Below are 24,412 nucleotides of genomic sequence, written 5' to 3'. Positions count from 1 at the left end.
AATTTTTCGTTTACAAAATACAAATTTGCAAAATTTTATTTTTGTATTCTAATTCAATTTTTTTTTGTTTGTTTTTGTGATTCATGTTTCAATTTCAAGAATTCAAATATTTAATAAAATTTTCTTGCACTTGTATACAAATGCCATACATAAACCTATAGAACGCCTTCAGTGATATGATCTTGAAATTTTATAAGTGTCAAATAAATGCACTTACACAATATATGTACATACCTACATACATACAAAACATATAGAAATACATACAATAAGTATTATTAATATGCAGCCCACAAAGATAGATTGATATACTGATTTAATTCTGTTTTCATATTGTTAATTGAATTGAAAGTAAAAACTTGTGTAGTAAATAAAGTCGAGACACACAACATATAAAAATAAATTGTACCAGACGATTTCATTTACATGTATTAAATGCACAAATAACATACATACATATATACCTATGTACATAAAAATAATAAAATTTTAAATTTTATCTTCTAATAATCGACCATGTAAAAATATCAAACACGATTTTAATATTATTTTGTCTGAATTAAGAGTTATGTATGCACGTACAAGTGTACAAATGTATGTGAAGTATAATCGAAGAGGGTGGAATGTCAATAGAATGAAAAAAAAATATTCCATTATTAAAATGTCATAAAGAAAAATTCCAATTTTTTTGGTTAATCCAAGCTATGCGCAAGATCAATTTCCGCGTTTCAAATGAAACAATCATAGTCATTTACTATGGCATTAATACAGAACGCATTTTATACTACAAAAGTGAATGCAGTAATCAAATGAATCCACTCCGAAGATCACTTACTTTGCAATCAAATATGCGGATAGTACCACCACCAGCATCATTTAATCATCATTATTGATGTCCATTTTAATTTTCTTCATTTTTCTTTTTTTCTCGATTTTCAGTAGCAACACTTTTAAATTTTTTTTCTTCAAGCATTTAACAGTGAGGGGAGCAAAATAAAAATAAAAAATGCGTGTGTGGGTCAAGATTTTAAGAAAAACAAAAGAAAAAGAGAGAGAGCGAAATAACAAAAAAGAATAATTCAGACGGAAACCACAAATTATTATTAGTGAAAGATCTTAATTTTTTTCACTTCAGAAAGACCATTTAATGGATTCAATCGGATTTTGGTATAATGTGCATACATATGTGTACCTATGTTTATATCCAAATTTACTCATACATATTTGATATCAATTTAATGACATCGGCGACAATAACTAAAAAGGAAAAACTTTTTTTGGTGGCGGTATAAAATTTAAGTTTGTTTCATAGATTATTTTGGTAACTTTGATGAAATTTTTTTAAAATCTTTAAAAAAAAATTACCAAAATACTTACACATAAAGAGAAAAAGATGCAAAGCATTGAATCGGATAACTTAAGTAATATTGAATATTTCATTTTCTTTTAATATTTTTTTAAAGTCATGTTGTTCTTTTAGCAAATTTCAGCGAATAAACGAAATTTGAGTATTAATATAATTTTTTGTAAAAATTCATTTACTGCAATTATAAACAAATTTCTGATGCACTAAGTTTAGTTTGAGTGTATTTTTGGTATACATTTCTTAATATACATTTTGGTATTCATAATATAAAATCTATATGAAATGATCAGCACTCCATTAAGTCCGATCATAAAATATTATCGATTTTTATGCCGAAAATTGCGTTTTGCAAATGCGTTTTGAAAGAGGTAGAGCGATTCTGTGTAAGCTTCCGTATTACAACATTTAAAGCGATTTTACGTGAAATTTACAAAGCTTCTGAATAAAGTCTGCTACTATATGGGAATATTAGTATGGATTAGTATAGTATTTGGAGTGAGAACCCTAAAGCTGTAGAAGAAATAACATTTTAACTTTTAACTCATTATATTGACTAATATTCCTGTTGTAGATTAATAATTAATAGTCTAATAGTTGCACACAAAAATTTAAAATTCGATCAACATCAAATGTATGCGTATATTTTAGGTAGTCGGCAGCTCTTACAATCATTCTGACATAAAATTGAAAAAAGAATGAATAAAACCACAATTAAAAATATTTTAATTATCCCCGTTTCACACGCGTTCAACAAAATGTCATAACAGCTATAGCACTACAAAAATCTATTATTCATTAACTACAAAAAAATAAATGAACATTTGGACAAACATATGTTTCTCTTTGAATTAAATGTAATAATTTAATAAGCAAATAAACGAATTGCTAGAATAACGTCATTTTCTTTTTAAGTAGCAAAACAATTTTGATTTATTGAAATACAAAATAACGAGAATTAATCCAGAGCTATAGTAAAGACGAAAAAAAAACTAAGTAAGAAAACACAAATATTAAATCTAGTTTTGTACTTCGTACAGAAAAAAACAGTCCATCTAATTTGCATTATCGTTATACAGAGAATAGTGCTGATGCCATTTTGCTGCTGTGTGAATAATGACTAAAAATGGTAAAAATGTTAAAATAAAATAAAAAAGCAATAAAAATAATTGAGAATTCTAAATAATTTTAGTTTTTGCCTTGACAGTTACTTGCGTGTTACTGTCATTCAGTCGAATATAAAATGACTATATTTATAGATTTGTCTGCTGTAAATAAATTTTTATATTTATATATGTATATATGTATATATTTGAAATTGATATTAGTTTGTATGAACGTGTGCAACATACTTGAAAATTCTGTCAAATCATCTAAATTTCTATAATAAAACTCGTACAATAAAAGCTGGCAAATCTAATAAATAATTATTTTGTTTTGTTTGTTTGTTGATTTCATTCATAAAATCATTAAAATTAGTAAAATCATTTACATATACGTACACATATTTATTTATAATTATTTTAATATTTATTGTTTTTTAGTTTTTCAATTTAATTAAACATGAGATCGGTGTCCATTTATGGTAGTAGAATTTTTGAACAAGTTAATTAGAGAACGAACAAAATAAGTGATTTAGGGAAAAGAGGGGATCATCTAGCTTCATAAGCACTCAAAATATTATTAATTAAGTATTATTTATAAGTATTATTATACCAAAAACACAAATTTGAATTTAATAATATATTGAAATTTAACAAATTTACTGAAAATAAAAACAAAAAAACAGCAACATGCATTTCGTGATCATTTGTTAAAAAGTTTCGGATTTCATTCTGTTTTAAAATTTCCTTTTTTATAATTTTGAATACGTAAGTGTTTTATTAATTTAAAATAGCAAAATATTTTAAAATATTGATTTAAAGATTTTAAAATGATTACTGTGATACTTAATTATGGTTCTATATAGAAAGGAACGATAAATTCAGACTTGAAAACACCCGCAATACGATATTTAAGTCTAATTCAGCTCGCCAGGTTTTGTTGCTGAATTCTGTAGCAAAGTCAAAAAAATAGAGTGTAATACATACATATTCTTAATACAAAATTATTTATATTCTTACATACACATAAATTATTTTAGCTTATAGCCAAACAAATTGTGATTCATTAAATAATTTTATAAATTCAAATAAATATTTATAACATGACTTTCATTAAAAATCAGTTAGGTAGATTTTTATTGTAACAATTCAATTTATTTTCTAATAAATTCATAAAAACTTAAAGTTGAGATCTTTAAGCAAAATTAAAATATGAATAAACAAATTATTTAAAAAGCCTACACAGAATTTTAGCTCGAATAAATATGGCTAATAGCTAATTTCAAGTGACGTTATCAACATTTAGTGGGCGAAAACGAATAATTGTCACAACGAAACTTTTTATTGTCAAAATATTTTTATCCTTGACCAATCGTATGTCATGTATCGTGACATTTCGTTCAATATAACTGTAAAACTTTAACAAATCAAACATTTTACCATGAAGAAATGCGTTCTCACGGAAAACTCAACATGCGAAATTTGGTACCATCACATACCCTCCCTTATTGTATGCAGTTCAGTCGGTAAAAATGTGTTCAAGACATAGTAGCTTTGAAGGAATACCTAAAACGTGAAAATATTATTAAGTTGCATGCTTTCATATATAAAAATGAAATTAATATTTTTGCTAAAATTGTCACATTTAATTCACAAATTGTTTAGAATTTGATTTATTTACAAACTTTCAAGGGTGATACATTGCCATTACTACAAATAGATGTGTTATGTGCTACGCTAAAGATACTTTGCTAATAAATTTGCAGACATTTTTCCAAAATAGTCACCAAAATAAATGATTCAAGTCCAAGCCCATGCACTAGGCAAAGCCTTTCTGTTGGCCTATCGCATAGGCTTCGTGTTGTCGGGGGCCGAGCGGGATCCCCTTCTTTTACTAAGACTTTTTATTTAATATTTTGTGTCAATTTACTCATATATAAAAAAAAAGCATTCAATACCCTTTAAGTGTTTAAAAGTCAAATTATAATTAGATAAACGTTTGTATGTATGTATATATATGTGCTCATTTGCAACTAATCAAATTTGAAAGTGCTAAAAATCATTTAAAAGTAAAATTTATGACTTAAAATACGTGGAGTTTATGGTCCATCAATATCATACGCACGCAAACATATACTTAAATAAAAGTATATGTATACATATCCAAAATTTTTATTTTCATTTTAATAGCTTTTGAGTCGACTTTCTAAATTAGTAAAAATTATAATCAGTAAGAATATTTTTTATATTTCTTTTTTGTTTTCTAGAGGAAAGTCGTATTTTATAATAAGAATAATTCGGTTATAAAGGTAAGCTAAAAAGTATTGAAAGTAAAATTTTTAAAAAATCCCATCTGAATGACAGAACAACTACAAGAAATTGCAAGAAAAGACTTCAATATAATAGTTTATCATCCTATTTCTGCTATGATTACGTAGTCCTATTGTTTGCTTTTCTAACAACTAATATGTTTTTGCAAAAATATTTTCAATGGTTTACAATGTAGGTGTTGAATTATTTGTCATATTTCTAATTCTATTTAGGTTTTTAAAATATGAAGAACAAATATTTATTGTATTAATTTTGTTCGACAACATATTCAATTTTTGTACAAAATTTTCTATTTCCAATAAATAGCAAACTGATCTTATGCGAATGTTAAATATGTACCGTATATACTTGTTACCTACGTAAGTGCGGATTTCCTAACTGTATAAGAATATAAATCCGATATTTCACAGAATTATTTAAGAGAATCTGATAGTACCAGAAAATATTCATAGAAGGAGACTTTCTCTCTTATTTTTGATTAAAAATGCATGCAAAAGATATATATACATACATACAGAAAATCATGATTGGTCAACAATAGTTTTACTGTTTTTGAATTTTTCATTCAATATGACAAGATCATGTTAAAAACGAGAAAAAATAGAGTTGACCTTGTCAACTCTGTAATACCCGTACGAATTTGTTATCCTATGTGCGAATAAATATGCCATAGCTGACTATGGGAAAGACTATGACTTTAAGTTGCCGTATAACCATATTAATTTATGCAAAATTTCAGTACTGTGTTTTTCAAAACACTGTGTGTGCCAAACTACTATTGAAGTTGTATGGCAGCTACCAGAAAGATCTAAGCAATTTTAATGAATTTTATCAAACACTAAATAATATTTAATATATTTGCTTGTGAGAAATTTCAATACCATAGCTTTTATAGTTTCTAAGATATAGCCAAATAATTTTTGAAGTTGTATAGCAGGTACCAGAAGGAGCCAAGTAATTTCAACGACTTTTATTGAACACATTGGTCCTACTAATATATTCGTTTGTGTGAAATTTTAATACCACAGCTTTTATAATTTCTAAGATATAGCTAAATAAATTTTGAAGTTGTATGGCAGCTACCCGAACCATTACTCCGATCATGTCCAATTTAAATAGGGTTTTGGCACTTACTACAATAAATCATTTGTGAAAATTTGGTGAACTAAAGCTCAATTAGTTTTTGAGTTATCGTTGGGACGGCCGGACGGACGGACAGACAGACAGACAAAGTTAAATCAACTCAGAATTCGACGCTGATCAAAAACATACACTTGAGTCTATATCTCGGAGCATTATTTCTTCGCGTTACAAACGGTAAGGTAAATTTAGTATACCCTTCGAACATACGTTCGTACGGGTATAAAAAGCGATCACAATTGATAGGAAATAATTGCTTTATTTATTCACCTTAAAATACTTTAAAGTTCTGTAAAAATCAAATACATTGTAACTACTTAAAATAATTCCCAGAAATTAAAAAAAAAAACTTTGGATTCTTTTTACGATAACAAATTAAAAAATTTGGGTTTTGACGTGGGATTCCGATATTAAAAACTTTTGGTTCTGTAGACAAAGAAACAAAATATAATTTTCTTTTCCGATTTGGTTTATACCATCCACAAATATTCCCATAATGGCAAGTGTAATCTTCTTCAGATTTACTCAAAATATTATAATCTAAAAAGGATGAAGAACTTGTTACCATTTCAAGATTATCGTTTATTATATTACGGTCATACGCAAATTTTATATAGCAGATTGAAAAAAACGAAGAAAAAAATAAAATAATTTGCTATATACTTAGAGCTAAAATTCTGTTATTTAATATTAAAAGTCGCCGAGCACGAACTTCTTATATGAAAGAAAGAAATTTTCAAAATCCCACACAAAAGTTTTTCAATTGCCTCTTTTTGTGTAAGCGCGGTAAATTTAAAGGAACTTAAGAAATTTAATTTTGATTGGAGAAATGAAATAAAAATTAAATGGAACTTAGATCTTTGATAAGCGCATAAATTCTTTTTTAAAAGAGACGTACAGCTTTAATTTTTTTTAATAAACAGCTAGGTGTGAAAGACGTTTGAAAAAAATTTAACAAAATTTGAAGTTCGAGTATCAAAATGTATGCACCCAATAGAGGCAACAAAACTCACCCATCCTATACACTAATTCTAATTTTAAACAACAAAAACAAGCGTTGCGAGTCAGAATCGAGGAGTCGGGTTAGAACCGAAGTGTAACTGGAAATTTGCTAATAAAATTAAAATTCTATAACATCCAATTTAAAAATGAAATATATTTGGATGCTTGGAGTCGTATTATTAAATTAAATATATTTGGTTAGGGTGCTTGGAGTCGTAGTCTGTTTCAAAATCAATGTCAGACTGAAAGTAGAGGCACGAAATTTTTGGACTGGACAATTATTTCGCTTCGCTGAACAACTATTTCCTTACAAAACTCATTTTAACCGCTTATATATGGACTTTTTATAGATAATAATAAATTACATATTACACATATGTATGTATGTATGTATTGAAAGCTTAACTCAAGTTACAGTTAATTTTAATCAATTATAGTTCATTTTCTTCAACTCAATTAAATCATTTTTAAATTCAATAATAAAAATTTTGTGTTTTACAAACTTTTCTATTATTATTTAGTGAAAATGATATCATAGCCAATTAATAGAATTAAAAATAATACAATTTCAACTTTTTAACCATTAAAAATTTGTACGTAGGCACCATATGATTCCTAAAATTAACTATCTATTAGAGTTAGACAAGCAACCGGAAATAATTTTATATTATTCTCGATTTTTTGCACCAGAAAAAATTTTTTTTTTAAATACATAAATTAAAATTTTTAATTCTATCAAAATATTTTTAATCTAAACTGTGTGAATAATTTCATATTTTGCTTTTTTTTCATTACAACTAAACAAGTACACACGTACACACGTCATGTTGTAAAATAATTAATATATGTAATTTGGAGATATAAACTTACAAGAGTGTAAAATTGTAAATTAAAGCGTCTGGTAAGGTCAAAGAACTGGACCAAATTTGAATAAATTGTTTAAAATAAAAGCATAATATTTGCAATTAAACAATACAAAACGCTTATATAATATAAAATTCCTAAAGCTATTAAAACAACACAACGCCTGCCGGTTTTGATTGAAATTTTAATTTTTTTTTCTCTTTCTGTTTTATATAAAAAACGCGATAAAAACTTATTAAATACCGCAATTACTGTAATATTTTTTTTTTGTAAAATGGTGTTAATGTACATGACACCTTCTTTTATTTTATACGAAAATTGTATAAAAAAAAATATAGTTTGTGGAACTTGAAGAAGGCTAATAATTATTTAAGTTTAACATAAAGTTTTAGTTCAACACAATATGCAAAGAAAATTGCTGGTTCTTGAAATAGGTTCCAAATGCCAAAAACTGAATTTAACGTTCAAAAACAAATTAAAGATTTTGCTGGTCTTCCCTCCTGAAAACATTTCAGTATTAGTTCTGACTTATTTGTTTTGGTAAATTCGCTCAGTTTTGGGATTTAACAGCAACCAAAATTGAACTGTTTATCTCGAGACACTCAACAATTATTGTAAAACAATATTTGAAAAATATAGATTATATTTGGACTTCTCATTAAATTCTTTTAAAAGATTAAATCATAACTTTAAATTTGTTTTAAGTTACAACGTAACGACGATAATTATAAAATGATTGGAAGTTAATTAATCGAAATTGGTCTGAAAACTAATGAGCTGAGACAAAATTCTCATGCCAAAAAATCTTTTTTTCACACTTTCTCAGCTTTCATCTATTTTTTTTACAATAATCGAAAATGTACAATTTAATCGAGATTAAATTACTGCGATTTATTCAAGTGTTACATATTGTATACCTACTTAAAAGAGACTTAAATGTACATACTAAATATGTGCATACATAAATTTGCCCACTATATTTATATATATAGACGAAATAATATTGTTGTTTAAATTAAGTTGAGCTTTTTAATATGGAAATTAAAAAAAAATTTATATAGATATACATATGTACATATATTTTTTGTTTCAATTAAAAACATGTTATAAACTGAGTTTAATTAAAGTAATAAGAGTTTTAAAGTTATTGATTTGGCAGTCTCCTATATTTGAATATGCATTAACATACTACTATATATTAATAAATTGGTAATAGGACAACGTGTTTAAGGTGACAGTGTTGATTTCTAAATATAATTTTGGAATTAATTAATCGAGGAGTTAATTACATGTTTCCCGTTTCTAGTGACCGTCTTTTTAATAAGAGTTCTAATTTTTTTTAATTACACTTCTTACAAATAACATAGAGTAGCTTGCAAAAATTTCGAAATATTGCCAAGAAAATAATTGAATTTCGTACATTATGTTAAAGCATAACTGATACTCAGTCTCTTCTTATTCATTGAAGTAATAAATGATTTACAGTGGTTACCGCATAGAGACCATTGGTGCAGTGGTTAAGCTGACCATTGGTGCAGTGGTTATGGCACCGGCCCTTTAACCGAAGGGTCTCGGGTTCAAACCCCGGTCAGGTCACTATAAAAATTATATTCAATATTATATAACTTAATATGCAATACTAATAAATATTATACAAGTAATTTTCAAATATTCATAATATTCGATACTAAAGACTAAGAAAAATAAACAGTAAAATATTAATAAACTGAAATATTTAATATAAATAAAAACTACGGTAGGCTAATCCACCTACCTAGCTAAACTCTCTATGACTATAGAAACTAGGGCATGATAGATATCATGCACTAGCCCTATACTCCTCCTAGGAGTGAAGGAAAAAAAAACCGCATAGAGAGCCCTTAATCATGGCAATTCTTTAGGTCAAAATAAGTTTTAGAACCGAAAAATTATAAAAAAATTTTTAATTTTTGTTGGGTTGATTTCCTGTAACTTAAACCTCGATTTTAAAATTTTTTATTTATTTCAAGTACAATAAATGATGATTTCATTAAAATTAGGTAGGCACATAAAAATAATATTAGCTCTTTTCATTCTTAATTCAATCTATCCAATTTTAGTCTTAGAACATATTCAGGTGAAAAAATTGAATCTTACTTGCATCAGACTTGGATTCATATACAAGTTTTATTTGAAGGTTTCATAAAAATTGTAAAATTGTCTCTTGTTTCAGTTATTCAACATTTGAAAACCAAAAACCTTAATAAAATTAGAAATATTGCCATGAATATTGCACAATGCACATACACACAAAGAATATTACAATTTCTTACATAGGAGTACATATGTACATCAATTTGTTAGTTCAATAATAAATAACAATTTATTTATGGGCATCGTAAATTCCGCTAGAGTTACAAACAAAATTACAAAATGACAGATTTAGAAACTAGAGTATTTTTAGTATATGTGTGTAGATACACAAGTAAGTGAATGTGTGATAAATGTACTGATATGTAAATCTACTTGTATTAATATTGTAAGCTTAGATACTAGTAAATCTATGTACATATCTCCTCTAGCTATGAAAATTTTAAGTAAATTATAATTTGTTATAAAAACAAGTTTGAAATTGAGTTTGAATACAGTTTTAACTAAGTTAGCTGATTTGATATCACAAGCACATTTACTTTTATAATGTAATATGTATGATCTTGAATAAGTATTGAAAACAAATTTTGTGTTAAACGCAATTTAGGCATGTATAAGTTCAATTAATTATACTATATTTAATTTTCAAACCTTCTAATTACCAAATAGAGCGCCATCAATTATTTTTACACTTCATTTTCATTTAATTCAATAATCTGATATATTCCATATGTAATTATTCGGAACGTTATTAATACAAAGTATCGCTACTTTAATTAGATATTATTATTTTCACTTGGTTAAACTATACTTGCATTGAATATTTTGATGAGCTTCCCGATCTGACACGTTGCTTTTAAAAATATTTTATTTTTAACAAAAACACTTTACTGATCTCAAAACAGCGTAATTCATTAAATATTTTGACGTTGTAATTTTACTTTTATGGGTCGCAATTCTTCTAAGGTGACTACAGAAATAATTTTAAACCAAAATGTCACCCATCATATTTATATACATATATCATAAATTTTATTATGACTTTTAAATTCAAATAATTTATTTTGTATATTTCACCTGAGGGCTTCCATTTCCTTCTGATTGTTTTTATTCATATTGTAAATATTTTTTTATATTGATTAAATACCAGTTAATTTCATTCATTTGATTTATCATATCAAGAATATCCAAACATGGACTAAAGTTTTTGCTTTTTGTCAATCATAAAAATTATGAAGTAATAACTTTGTTTACAACTTTATATTCAAGAAATTACTAAATTACGCGATTAATTTCAAATTTTCGAATTGCATTTCAATAGCTTTATAGCAATAGCACATTTAAAAAAAAAATACTTAAAACTTAAAAAGGTTAGATACTTGATTCAAGCTTTCTGTACGAATTTGAATTGGTGTAACGAGAACTTCAAAATAAACGTCATCGCATAATGCATTTGATAATATTTTGTTTGCTTAACTACATACATGTCTGTTCACATAACGACATTTGTGTCAATGATTGACGTACGTTTCATTCGCCTTGATAATAATTCGAGATGAATGGAACGTAAGTCAAACGTTGATGTAAAAATCGCCGTAACATAGGAAATTATTGCTAACTTTAAGCAAAATCCTTTTACCAATGCTTATTAAAGAAATAAAGAATATTCCAATATTTATTAAATAAAATTTTTTTCAATATTTAACAAGGCTATCATTAAATTCTACATACCATTCGCCTTAATGTATCCTCATCCTTTATTGATGCCAAATCCACTTCAACATCCATAATAAGATTTTGAAAATATCACGGTTATGTAACCAATTTATTGCTCAGGAAATAAAAACTAAAAATAAAAATTAAAAAGTATTAAAATCAAGAAAAAAGTGCATTGTTCTCATAATGACGGCGCTACAAGTTATAAATCTAAATATTTTTATAATCAAGCACATTTTTTTATCCTTCAAACCCAATGAATTTAATGAGCAATGCCATTTAGATCATATGCCATTAATTCATATAAATTTTCCAAAATAAAATAAAAATTCTAATTAGAATTAAAATTTGGCAAGATAGTTTTCTATATTTAGTTTGAAATGTCATTCAATGACGTATGCTATTTGAATTGCTTAGAGCTAGATATAGCAAAATCTAGCAGTTTTTTTGTTAATTTTTATTATTATTGAGCATTACCATAAAAAAAACATTAAACAAGAAAAAAAATTTTAAGTAACTTTTGATTGATTAGTATAATTTTGAAAATAACGTCGAATCATTCAAACATAAAATTTATATTCAACAAAAATATTTAAAATGACAACAAAATTTTAAATGACGAACTGATTTTCGAGGAAATAACGCCCACAAAGCTGCAACTCGAATTTTTTACTCTATTATCTTAAAGCTTTAGTTATGGAATTTATGTTTTGCTGTAGAAACGTTGAGAAGTATGAGTTTTATTAGAAAAAATCTAATCCAATAAATTCGACAAATATTTCGAAAAACAAAACGGAAAAAGTATTTAGTATTACTTTCATATTACAAAACGTTTTTAATGTTGATTGAAAATTTCAGTATAATTTTTGTGCAACAAGTGTTTTAGAAAGCAAAAGGATTTTCTACTACTCTGCAGTAATTTGCAACTTTGGTTTCTTTCCAAATTAATTAAAGAATAAAAAAAATTTTAGAAATTTTTTTTTTGAAACTTATAATTTCAGGAGCTTTTTTTAATTATTCTATAAGTATTTTTTGCATTTTAATATGAATTTGGTGCGTGCGTTTAGTTATTAATCTACTCATTATCGTATCATTTTCAAGTATTAGTTGTCATTGCACATTAATGATTAAAAATTGCATTAAAATTTTGCATTTTCGATATAGTGTACATAGTTTTTTTTGTTTTTCCCATGTTTGGCTTAAAGTTATTTGAACTGACTGCATAATATCACTATAAAATTCTATTTGAACTAAATATTTACCAAACAAATTATTTAGAATCTGAAAATAAAAGTAATTTACATAACGAGAATGAAGAGAATGTTGATTGATGTTGTTTTTTAAATGTAATTGTAAAATATAAATAAATAAATCACTTAAAATATAGCAATGTCATGATGACAGTTAAAATACTGCATGCGAAAAATTACAATGTGCGTATAGCTTATTCTTTTTTTATTGTCAATGACTGTTAACTTTTTTTCTATTTTCGGCTGATTTTCAAATTAAATTTTACTCAAAAGAGATCAGAGTGGAATAAAACTTTATTTATAAGCTGTGGAACAAAATATTATTTATGTAATATTATTTATTTATTTATTTTGACTTTGAAAATTCAAAGTGAAACTATATTTATTCGTACAAACGTATAAACTAACAAATGTACATAAATTTGAAATTGTGTGTAATGTGATGATATCTTGACATAAAATCTAAAAAATATTGTTACAAATGTACATACATAACATTTTTTTAAGTTATAAAAAAACATTAACTTTCATGGATTACACAATGAAATATCACCGTTAATGCGTTGTCAATGCAAAATTTTAATAATTTTTAAATTTCAATTGAAAATCATGTAAGTATGTATGTATGTATCTGCAATAGAACTACATTAAAGTTTTATAAATTAATAATTATACGTGTTTCAAATCATAATGAAATTATTTAATGTTTTATTTTAAGAAATCAAAAATTTTACATACACTTGTTGCTTGTTTCGAATGATTTAGTTTCAAAATTGTAAAGTTAAAAAAAATGGAAGCTGATTTAGTTTAGTCTTTATTTAAACAGTTGATAGTTAATCTGCATTGTACTATTTATTAAAATTGTTTGCATTTGGAATTTCAACTTGAACGTGTCTACTTTAAACTTAACTTATTCAACAATTTAATTTTAATTGTTCTATAAATTTGATTGTAAATTATACAATTTAAAATATCATAAATTAGAAAAAGATAGTCAAAATTAAGTTGGTCAACAAATCTACAATATAAGCTCTAATTTTAAACCATTATCAAGACCAACACATTTTTAAAACCCCTCAATGTCAGTTATAAATACATCAGGGTCCTTATATAATTCAATTTTCGTGAAACGATTTTCGTTTTCGGAAACATGGACAGGTAGCACCAATTAATTTGTATGGTTGCTTCGTTGTACCTACTATTTTTCCATTTATGCAAATACGAAAGTCGAATTGCATAGTTGTTCCCCAGTACAAACTTATAATAGCTTTTTTGGACTTCAGAAATTACAAACACTACTTTGCTAATAGTTGAATTTTGAATTGTATTTCATTTTCTCCAGCCATAACTAAAAAAATTCCTGAAAAAGACGTACAAAATTTCCTGAAATCGCTGTGACCATAGGAACGTTCGAGAAACTTTTACAAAATTTCAAAAATAATTTACACATGGCGCAGGAACTATTTGAAAGCTTGAGTTTTAATAATTTATACAGATAAATAATTATAATCCAAGTCTTTGTTGGCTATTATTTAAATTTCATACGAACAATATTGCTGTATTGTATATGAACAAAAAATACAAGGGCAGTATTTGAGAAAGGCTTAGAAAAGGCTGCATAAATCAATTTATGTATAATCTGTCATATAACTTTTAGAAAACATTTTTATGAGTATGACGGTGTTTATGGTCAACTCCATTTTTTCTTATTTTATTTGTTTTATACTAATGAATCGCATTCGCAAAAAAGAAAATTATTTTTAATATAAGAATAAAATGTATATGTAGTTTCTAAATATGGAATCTATGACACATAAAAGTTATTTTGGTTTTCAAGAAAAAGTTTTAAGGATTTACCAATACAGAATTTCATTTCCAATTTGGTAAAAACAGCTTTTAACAATTCACCCCACACTTTCAACTTTCGCAGTTTTTTTTTGCAAATTTATTTATTTTAATAAATTTTTTGACTTGTTGATGATGATGATGATTATAAAATAAAGGTAAACCTCCTTTTTTAACTGAAAAGTTTTGTATAAATTTAAATCAGTGCAAGTTAGGCTAGCAACTAGCAAATGAATGTAAAACAAAACAATAACAAATAAGACAATTTTTAACAATTAACAAATAAGAATAATTTAAATAAAATATGTATCAATTTTTCTAAGACCATACTCAAATATTTATCAGAAAATTCTTAATAAAAATTTTCTGTTGAGTATAACTAGCTCTTAATTAAATTCATTTTATTGTTAATTACGTTAAAATAATTAATTAGGAGCATTTTAACAAAAATGTGTACATAACACAAAACCATCTGTATAATTCAATTAAAGTTAAATTATTTTAAACTATCTGTGTTATATAAATATGCTAGACATCCATTCATATGGATTCATATGTACGCATACGTAGGGTAATGTTTAATATTGTCATTAAATATCTTACTTATATAAAGTGCTTGTTGAAATTTATTCGAAATTTCAGTCAAAAATATTTTATAAATAATTTACTATTTTGTATATTTAATAAAAATATGGCTCTGTTCTAGCTGTGATGGTGCGTGCCGATTCGTTTATATGTAATTAAATTTTAATTAAATATTTTATAATTACTCAAAATATTAAACTAATTATGTGTTCCCTAATTGAGTATTGTGAAACATTAACTTTTGAGTCATTTTTAAGGTCAAATGGGGCTATATTTTAAATAAATTAAATTTTAATGTTCTTAATTTAAAGTAGATATAATATGTACATATTAGAATTGAAAAATAAGAACAGTTAATTAATAATAAATAAAGTTCGTACATAATTTTGTTAAAATTTTTTCTCAAGCTATAGAGATTTTCAATTATTATTCCTAATGAATTTTTAATTATTTATTTCTTTATATACATAATTCCTTTATGGGAAATTATAACTTTCAATGTAAAACCTACACAATTGTAGAAAAACAATTTGTATAACATTAAACCTGCTAAAAGTTTCAAAAGTTCAAAAACTTACAATTTTATATTGTCACATTGATTAATGGGACATTTCCTTGTTGGTGACATAATGAATTTTTTTTTTATTTTCTCATATTTCACACCCCAGGAATATGCTTATATTTTTAATTTCTTAGCGTATTATTTTAATTAATTGTTTAATTTCTTTTTTTTTTAATATAATTTTTTTCGAATTTTTAAAATTTAACTTTTATTAAAATAATTTTAAATTTCACTTCAATGTCAATGTCATGTAGTGCTGCTATCTATATTTTTATATGAAAAAGTTTAATGTAAGAACAAATGCGAAAAAAAACGCTCATGTAATAAATAATAAAGTATGTGATATAAAAGATTCTTGGAGGAAAAAAAATTAAAATCAATATTTGTGTAGGCTTTAATCTGCGATATCGAAGTCGAACATCACTATCCATATTTGTAATAATGGTAAAATGTTAAAATATTAAAACGAGCTAATAATATATTCATATAAAATTATTAGCTTTGACAAAAATTTAAAAAAAAACATGCTTCAATGAGATCAATAACATCATTAATGTTAAGAAAAGACATAAAATTTTATTAAAATGTCAATAAACTTTATTAAATCTTAAAAATATTTTAATGAAATTCACAATAAAAAATAAAAAAAATAGTTAGAATGGTTCAAAATTTGATATAATTTATTAGTCTAGAAATATTATTGAAATATCCATAAAAGGAAGTTCTCCTAAATCAACTTAAGATTTAGATTAATTAAGAAAACTCACAAAATATAATGTCTCTATTGAAGGAGAGCTAAGTTGGAATTAGTATTTAATTTGTTGTAAATTTATTTTAATCGAAAAATTACAAAATTTCAGTTTAAGAAATTAGAGAATCGTTATAGGGAAAATTTGGGGTTAATACTTTTCACAGGACATAGTATAATAGCTAAGATTTAACAATATATGAAAAAACTTATTATGTATTGAATCAAGGTTTACTCTTGTATTTGTTCTGATTTATGGTGCACTTAAGTAATTTTTGTGCTTGAAAGATTAAAAAATTTGAAAACAACTCGAAATCCCTTGACTTGCAAACAAATTACTATTTTGTGATTTTGGTTAATTGAATACAATTCTTTTCGATTGATTATTTTTTTGCAATAAGAATACTATTTTGATTTGCTCTGCGAAGATCTTTATTTTTTTTAGTGACGATTTAACAAATACACATATTTAGTTAAATATCTTAAAATGAAGTTTATTTTTAATTACTTATACATATATATTATTTTTTTATTTTTAATTTTAATAAGATAACGAGTGAAATTTTAATTAGTAAAAAATATTCCATTTTTCTCCTTTTTGAGAATCATTATTAAACCTGTTCAACTCTTACATAACATGATATGGAATTAAAATGTGGATGATATAATAAAAAAATGAGTAGATAAATAATAACAAGAAAAGAGATATTGCAGATAATTTTATATTGTACAACGATAAGGTAATTGCTTTTAATATTTGACATTTAAAAATTAAAACTATATAAAACTTTTAAACATGGTTGGATATTCGCTACATACTTTGTGGTCTTCTATTCTAATTGGTTAAACAAATTTTACGATTAAAATATTATCCAAGTTTTGCACACTCGCATGAACGACAACATTCTTCTTTGATTTAACGTTTATCATACATATTTTGTAGTAATAACGGTTTTTAAAGACTATCGAGAATTGATTATAATGGAACACAAATAGGTCAAAATGAAATTATTTGAATAAGTACTTATATTTCGTTTTTTTTTACACTCATACCTTTACTGCAAATCATAGTTCGTTACGATATCGTAAACGAAATTATTATTTTATATACGAGCTCATTACGTAGAATATATGTAACTAATTTTTGTTTTCTAACTAATAATTAACGAGGAATTTCGGGTATATTAAAATTTAAATTGATAAAAAGAATAAAATTACCTACATTTCGAGCAACTAAATTTATATCGGTCTTTAAATTTTTCGAATGACGTACTTTTTTTATGGAATCATTTTAATTACTTTTTATGGAATCATTTTGAAATATGTATAATATAAATGCAGTGTTATGCTTAAAATTCAATTTTTCGAATAAAAAATTGTTGCTATCACAGTGCTTTGTTTGATTTTAAAATTGATTTGATTATATAGAGACATATTAATATGTAAATTTAAGTGTCAGTAGAAGCTATTTGAAATTTTTAATATCTTTGAAGATCTTAAATGCGTGAGGAACAAAGAAACTTAAAATCATCATTGCGACGATATAAAAAATAAGCACAGCTGTTAATACTCAAAATTAGATTTTTTTTTTATTAGAATAAGGTAGCCTTCGAAATATTTTCAGGACAGTTAGATATTGTGTTTACCTATTGTGGTGTAGTACTGTAGTAGATGGATTAGAGTAGTCTTGACTGGCGAACTAAAAAAATTTTTAATTTAATTTTAAATTGCTTTTTAGTTTTCCTTTGATTTTTTGTAGGAAAAATATGATATAATTTAGAATAAATTAAAAACGAATCACAATTACATAAGCGAATATTTGTGTGTATGTATATGAATTTGTAAAAATTATGACCGATTTCCGTCAAATATTTTTGAAGGTCGTTTAGTGGTTTCTTTTTGTTACTAAAATGTGCATGAATTGGAGAAAAAAACAAAGTGTACATATTTGTATGTGTTGTTCAAACATCATAGAGAAAGAAACCTCTAGCTACTGTCACGCAATGTTAAAGTGGTTTATATTTTGTGTTCTGTTATTGCGACCTCAAGCGACAATTTAAGCGCACACACACACCTGAGCGATGAATAAGTATTATGTACGCAGTTCATGATACATGTAAAATATAAAATGATCAAATTTAATAATTTTTCTTTATTATTGTGAATTTGATATGATGATATGAGCTCAGATAGACACATAATATTTATATAACGCATGAGTATATATGTACATATATAAATCATTTAAATTTTATTGGGGGTATTAAAATAAAAACAAAGTCGCGTGGGTGTAATTGATGGCTCTTCACAATAAATATTAATTGTGATTTATTTTTGAATTTAAAATTACCTTCCGAGTTCTTTTTTTTCTTTTATTTTATTCTTAATTTTTTTTGTACACGTAATAAAGTTAATTAAAAACTCTATTAGAGTTTTTAATTAAAAACTCTATTTGAGTTGAGTCACAACTTTGAAATTTCTTTTTTTATAACTTTCAATGTAAATAATAGTAATGATTTTGGACATGCGTATATTGAGGTAACATCACTCTTACCACATAATATTGCATAAATTTAGGAATAAAGTCTAGAATAATCATTTGCGAGTAGTTTAATAGAATAATTTTCGAATTTTGGAACGATTATTGTCACATTTTTGCTTTTATAAAAGTTTATAGAGTTTAATTAAGTATCTAAGAAATTAGCAACCTAAAATTGCCGTGCAAACATTGAAGAAGCAATAACTTTGATTACGGTTGAAAACTTTTGAGATTAATGTAAAAATTATTCCCGGAAATAACATTTTTTCTTCCATACATGCAAAATATTCAGATAAATTCTGCATTACATGACGCAATCAATAGTGCTCTCTTCAAATTCTTGTTTCTACAGTTAACTGCTCTCTTACGGCTGAGTTCTAAAGAAAATATATTTCTTTTCATTTAATGAGAAATCAATGATATCTGTCGATGACATTTTTGGCTTTGGGTTTTTATGAAAATTGAAAAATCACATGTACTACATGTGATTTCGTTAATTAAATCATTGAATTGAAATTTTACAATATCCATTGCTTGAATCTACATTTACAGTTATTTTTCCGAATTGCTTGGCAATGAAATCACATTACATTAATTAAGAAATAAATCAATCTGTTAACAGCTTTTATTTTAGAAACTGGATAAATTTTTAAATCGAATAATGTGCTAATAATTTGATCAATAAGACATCTAATGTGTAAAAAATAACAGATTTTTATCGATTATCAAATATAACATATTTTATCATTAATATAAGTATGTATGTATATTTCAGGTATTTTAATTCCACTCCTACATACATATAATACTCTCAGTTACGTAACATCAGGTAATATTAAAGACAAAATAATAATATTATCTTATTTCAAAAAATATTGAAAATACGTGCGTTTATTGCATAACATTTACATATCCTATGGATACGACCAAAAATAACATTCATTCCAAAAGAAAAAGCAAAATTCTTTATTGTTCATAAACAAATCGTAAGGTAAACATTTTAATTAACTGTTTATAGGTATAAGAACTTTTTGCCAAAACTTTTATTAGTTGCTACAAAAACATGATGTCAGTGAACACCTTGTTAAGAAAATTGTTTGTATTTTATTTTTCTTAAGAAAAAAATTCTTATTGTTTTCTAAAAAACAAAGAAACGACACATCGAACTTTTATGTTGTCTTTATGGATATAGTAGTTGAATTAAAATTAATTTTTAAATTGATATTATGTAAGTTCTTAAATGACTCTCGTAATATCAAAATAAAAAAGAAAATTTGTTAAACACAAATTTGTCAAAAGATTTCCTCCCAATTGTGTTTTGAAGAACCAATAAAAATATTATAATTGCTTTAATATTTGCTTTTGTTTTTTGACTAAAATACGCCAATGTAGTTAAATATAAAGAATTTCCAGGTTTTATATAATAATATAACAACATAGCTTATGACCTGATATGCATATCAGGTCATAATTGTGGAGTACATTTTATTTAACCGTACCAATGTTCCTGTCCCGAGAAGGACAGTCATACAATAGAAGCATCAATATAAACGAATTAATTTAATTAAGATATCAATATAAATTTATCGGAAGCTTGAATATGCGCTTGTACTTTGGTTTTCCTTAATAAAGTTTATTATTCACAAGAAATTTAGAAAGGCAGGTATAGGCTATAGTTTATTTATCGACTTACATAAATTCGTATAGTTTTAAATCCACAATAAATAGAATAACAAAGACAAAATTAATAATACTTCGGTTTTTTTCTTATCAAATTGAAATTAAGTATACCTTTATATTGCAATTACAGTGATTTGTGCTAATAAACTAAAAATAATTATATATTTATATTATATTTTATATGAACATACATATTCATGTATAATAGTTTTTATTAATATATTTACTCCTATATGCATAATTTTAAAAGTTCAATATGAATTTTGTTGAAAATTCCTAAGAAATTTTAATTTTATTCGTAGTTCTTATTAATAATCTTCAGTTAAATATTAATGACATTATTTGAGTTCATATGTAAGATTGTATCTCTTTGCATGTAACTATTATCTTTGCTATTGTAATATTTTCTCTATAATACAAAAAGTTTAAAAAACTAAGTTTCGTCTGATAATGCTAATAATCCAGCTGATTTTTTAATCACACCTTCAATCTATTTACTCGCATGTATCTTATTACATATAGTATTATGAGATTTTTAAACTTAAAGTCGAAAAATGCATAACATTTTCCAAAAATACTCTAGTTTTTAATTAATCACTGCCACATTTGATCAATCTGGAAAATTGTGTAATTTTTATCAAAAATTATTAAAATATTTTTTAAAAATTGGAAAATGTTATTAATGTTAACTATATTTCAGTTTCAATTAAATAAAGAAAAAATGCAAATTCAAAAGCCTCTAATTTCATACCACAAAAAAAAGAAATTGAATTTTTTTTTTCTCTAAGGAAGTAATTTGACACGTTCTTTTAATAGTTTTATTGTTATTGCAAATTTGGTGTTTTCATTACTTTATTCGCGAATTATTTAATTTTTTGTTTGTTTGCTTCTTTTTTTCTTATATTTATTTTAATTTTTGCAGATTAATTTTTGATCCCATATGAGCATATCACTAAAGATTTTTGTCAAAATGAATAGAGAAATGTAGGTGGAAAGTTTTTTTGATTGTCGAACGATAATGAAGACAAGGTATTTCACAATTTTTTTTTTTGGTATAAGTATAAAATATAATAGTATAATAATATCCGCATGTAAGTGTGTGTGGAATAAATTGGGTATTTAAAATTTTTGTTAATTTTTTCTTTTTTTCCACAGACTTCAAATTTGGGTTATAATGGAAATGTCTCAATATTAAAATGAATTGAAATAAACAAAAAAGAAATAAAATTATTTTGTGGTATGTAAATTGTTATTGATAACATCCTGTTACATCGTGTTTTCATCCAATTATGGTAATAGTTTTAAATTTTGAATCTCGGCAAAAAGAAGAAATCTTGAATTTATTATAAGAATTGAAATTAGCTCCCACTAAGCTTTCAGTTTTGAAAAACTGAAGTGATTTACTTATACTTTAAAAACAAATGGACGAAACAAAAATTTGCAAATTCTGATGGAAAACTTTCTCGGTCACTTCAAATGATAGAATTTAATCTTTTAAGAAATCAATAAAGGGGTTAGCAATGTCTTAAAGAACTTGCAGCATTCTAATTACAAGATTACTTTTCTTTTTAAATTTCAAAATCTAAAAGACAGTGACAAAATTTGAGCCTTATAGATTCACCTGAGAAGAAGAACATAAAAATTTATGAAAGGGAGTAGACAAAATTCTTTTAAGGTACACCTGTGCATGAGTTTCACATGCATAACATCAACTACAATACATATTTTATATTTGGGTCTCGAAAATCTTTCATCTGAAAACAATTCTGTAAGTACGCAACTTTAATCTTATTTGTTGAAAAGCAACACAAAAAGTTTCTATAAATTCAACAATAATTATTTTTTTTTTGTAATGCAATTGGTACGTACTCCATTATTGTATAAATATAAAATGTATTAAAGCGAGATGATTTTTTTTCAAGAAATAAGAAATTTACACATAAAAAATTCAAACATGTTACATTTATATTTTTGGTATATATGTATAAGTATTACAGAGTGTTTTACTAGCGTTTGGCACTGAGGCGTATCATCCCAAAAAGTCTCTTGAGGCGAATCATGCAATTAGATGTATAATATTGAATTTATAGGAACTTACTTGAAACTTTACAAAATATTTTTAAAACAAAATTGTTAAGAAATTTTTTTTTTCAAAAAAAAACCCTGATGTTCATATATATCTATAATAAATCATAAAAAATTAAATTAATATTTTGCTCCTGATACCGTCTCTATAGTTGACTCAGTGTAATTAATAAACAAAATTCCATTCATACACGTATTTACAAAATATAAACATAGAACTTCATACTGCATCGAGTAAACACTCGTTTTGTCTGTATTTATTTATTTACAAATTTCTTATCACGTTATTTAATTAAATACGATAACATTTTATAGAGATATTTAAATATGTAGTTATGAGTTAGCTGTGGTATCTCAACTGGTGAAACAGCTGTTAATTTTAAGAAATAACTTAATTTTGTTGTTAAACTCAAATGAATAAATAATATAGAATTAACTTAAATATTTAAATTAAACGAAAAACAGAAGACAGAATAAACAAACCTATGTAAGCCATAAATTTTTTGTCCTCACCGAAATCTGTATTCAAAAGCCTGAATTATATAAATACTGAATATGTAAGAGTGGCATGAAAAATTTTTAATTTAGAAATCAGTACCATACATTGCAGAAGAATTTGTCATTTGATTTGTTATATCATTTAAATATTATATAATAATTATAAGAGGAATTAAATTAGGAATCTTTAATAAAAAATACAAAGCTATAAATTTTAAATTTACCTTAAAAAAGCTAGAATTAATATCGATGTTTTTGAAATTGCACTACAAACAAGCACTTATTTTTACAATTTATATAAACAAAATCAATATCTACTTCAATAGAGTTATGAGATATTAACGTAAAACTAATTTGTTCGAGATCTGTATTCGAATCTATGTTAAATATAATGGTAATCACAAAAATAGAATGTTAAAAACCGCAAAATAAATCCACAAAGCGGTAAAAACTTGTAATTGTATATTTTAACAAAAAAAAATTGTTATTAAAAAAAGATTTGTTTTTTATTTTAAATATTGTGCTGTTTAAAATGAGTTTTTTTTTTAATTTTATCTCACTTTTTCTTTGTAATATTTGTAGCGAAAATATAAAATTTTCAATGACTTTTAATCCTCTTTCTCTTTTTGAAAATATTTATTAAAATATAAAATCTAATTAAAAAAATACATAAGTATATTAAAAATTTTTATTCAGTGGAATTCGTTCACAACAAACGTCAAATTTATTTCACTTTATCACATAACAAAATTGTTAAAATTTCAATTATTACCGTTTCAACACTACAAATGTCACAATTGATTAATTTTATGCGAAAAATTATCATAAAACAATTAGCAAGAGTCATTTCATTTAATATTCTGTAACCGTTAAGCAATTCATTTAACCTGAACTTAATTCACATAATATTTGAAATAATTTTAATGTTTGTGTCTTTCAGAATATGTGGACTTAAAATATCACCAATTTTT

General features: G+C 24.9%; 1 protein-coding gene across 6 annotated transcripts in view; it reads right to left on the bottom strand.

Moving 5' to 3' along the window:
• LOC129605632 (titin) overlaps positions 1-11,770 on the bottom strand; it is a 106,067-nt gene extending 94,297 nt beyond the window's left edge. Inside the window, exon 1 of one of the 6 annotated variants that reach the window (XM_055515523.1) lies at positions 11,665-11,770. In XM_055515523.1, the coding sequence (XP_055371498.1) occupies positions 11,665-11,721 (57 nt within the window). In that variant the 5' untranslated portion in view covers positions 11,722-11,770. The remainder of the gene's footprint in view (positions 1-11,664) is intronic. The other 5 variants (XM_055515516.1, XM_055515518.1, XM_055515520.1 and 2 more) reach the window with 5 other exon arrangements.
• Between the last annotated feature and the right edge of the window lie 12,642 nt (positions 11,771-24,412).

This window comes from Condylostylus longicornis, unplaced genomic scaffold (genome assembly GCF_029603195.1).
Source record: "Condylostylus longicornis isolate FDR11 unplaced genomic scaffold, ASM2960319v2 ptg000013l, whole genome shotgun sequence".
NCBI lineage: Eukaryota > Metazoa > Arthropoda > Insecta > Diptera > Dolichopodidae > Condylostylus > Condylostylus longicornis.
The sequence above is the reverse complement of the archived record's forward strand: the minus strand, read 5'-3'. Positions and strand labels throughout refer to the sequence as shown.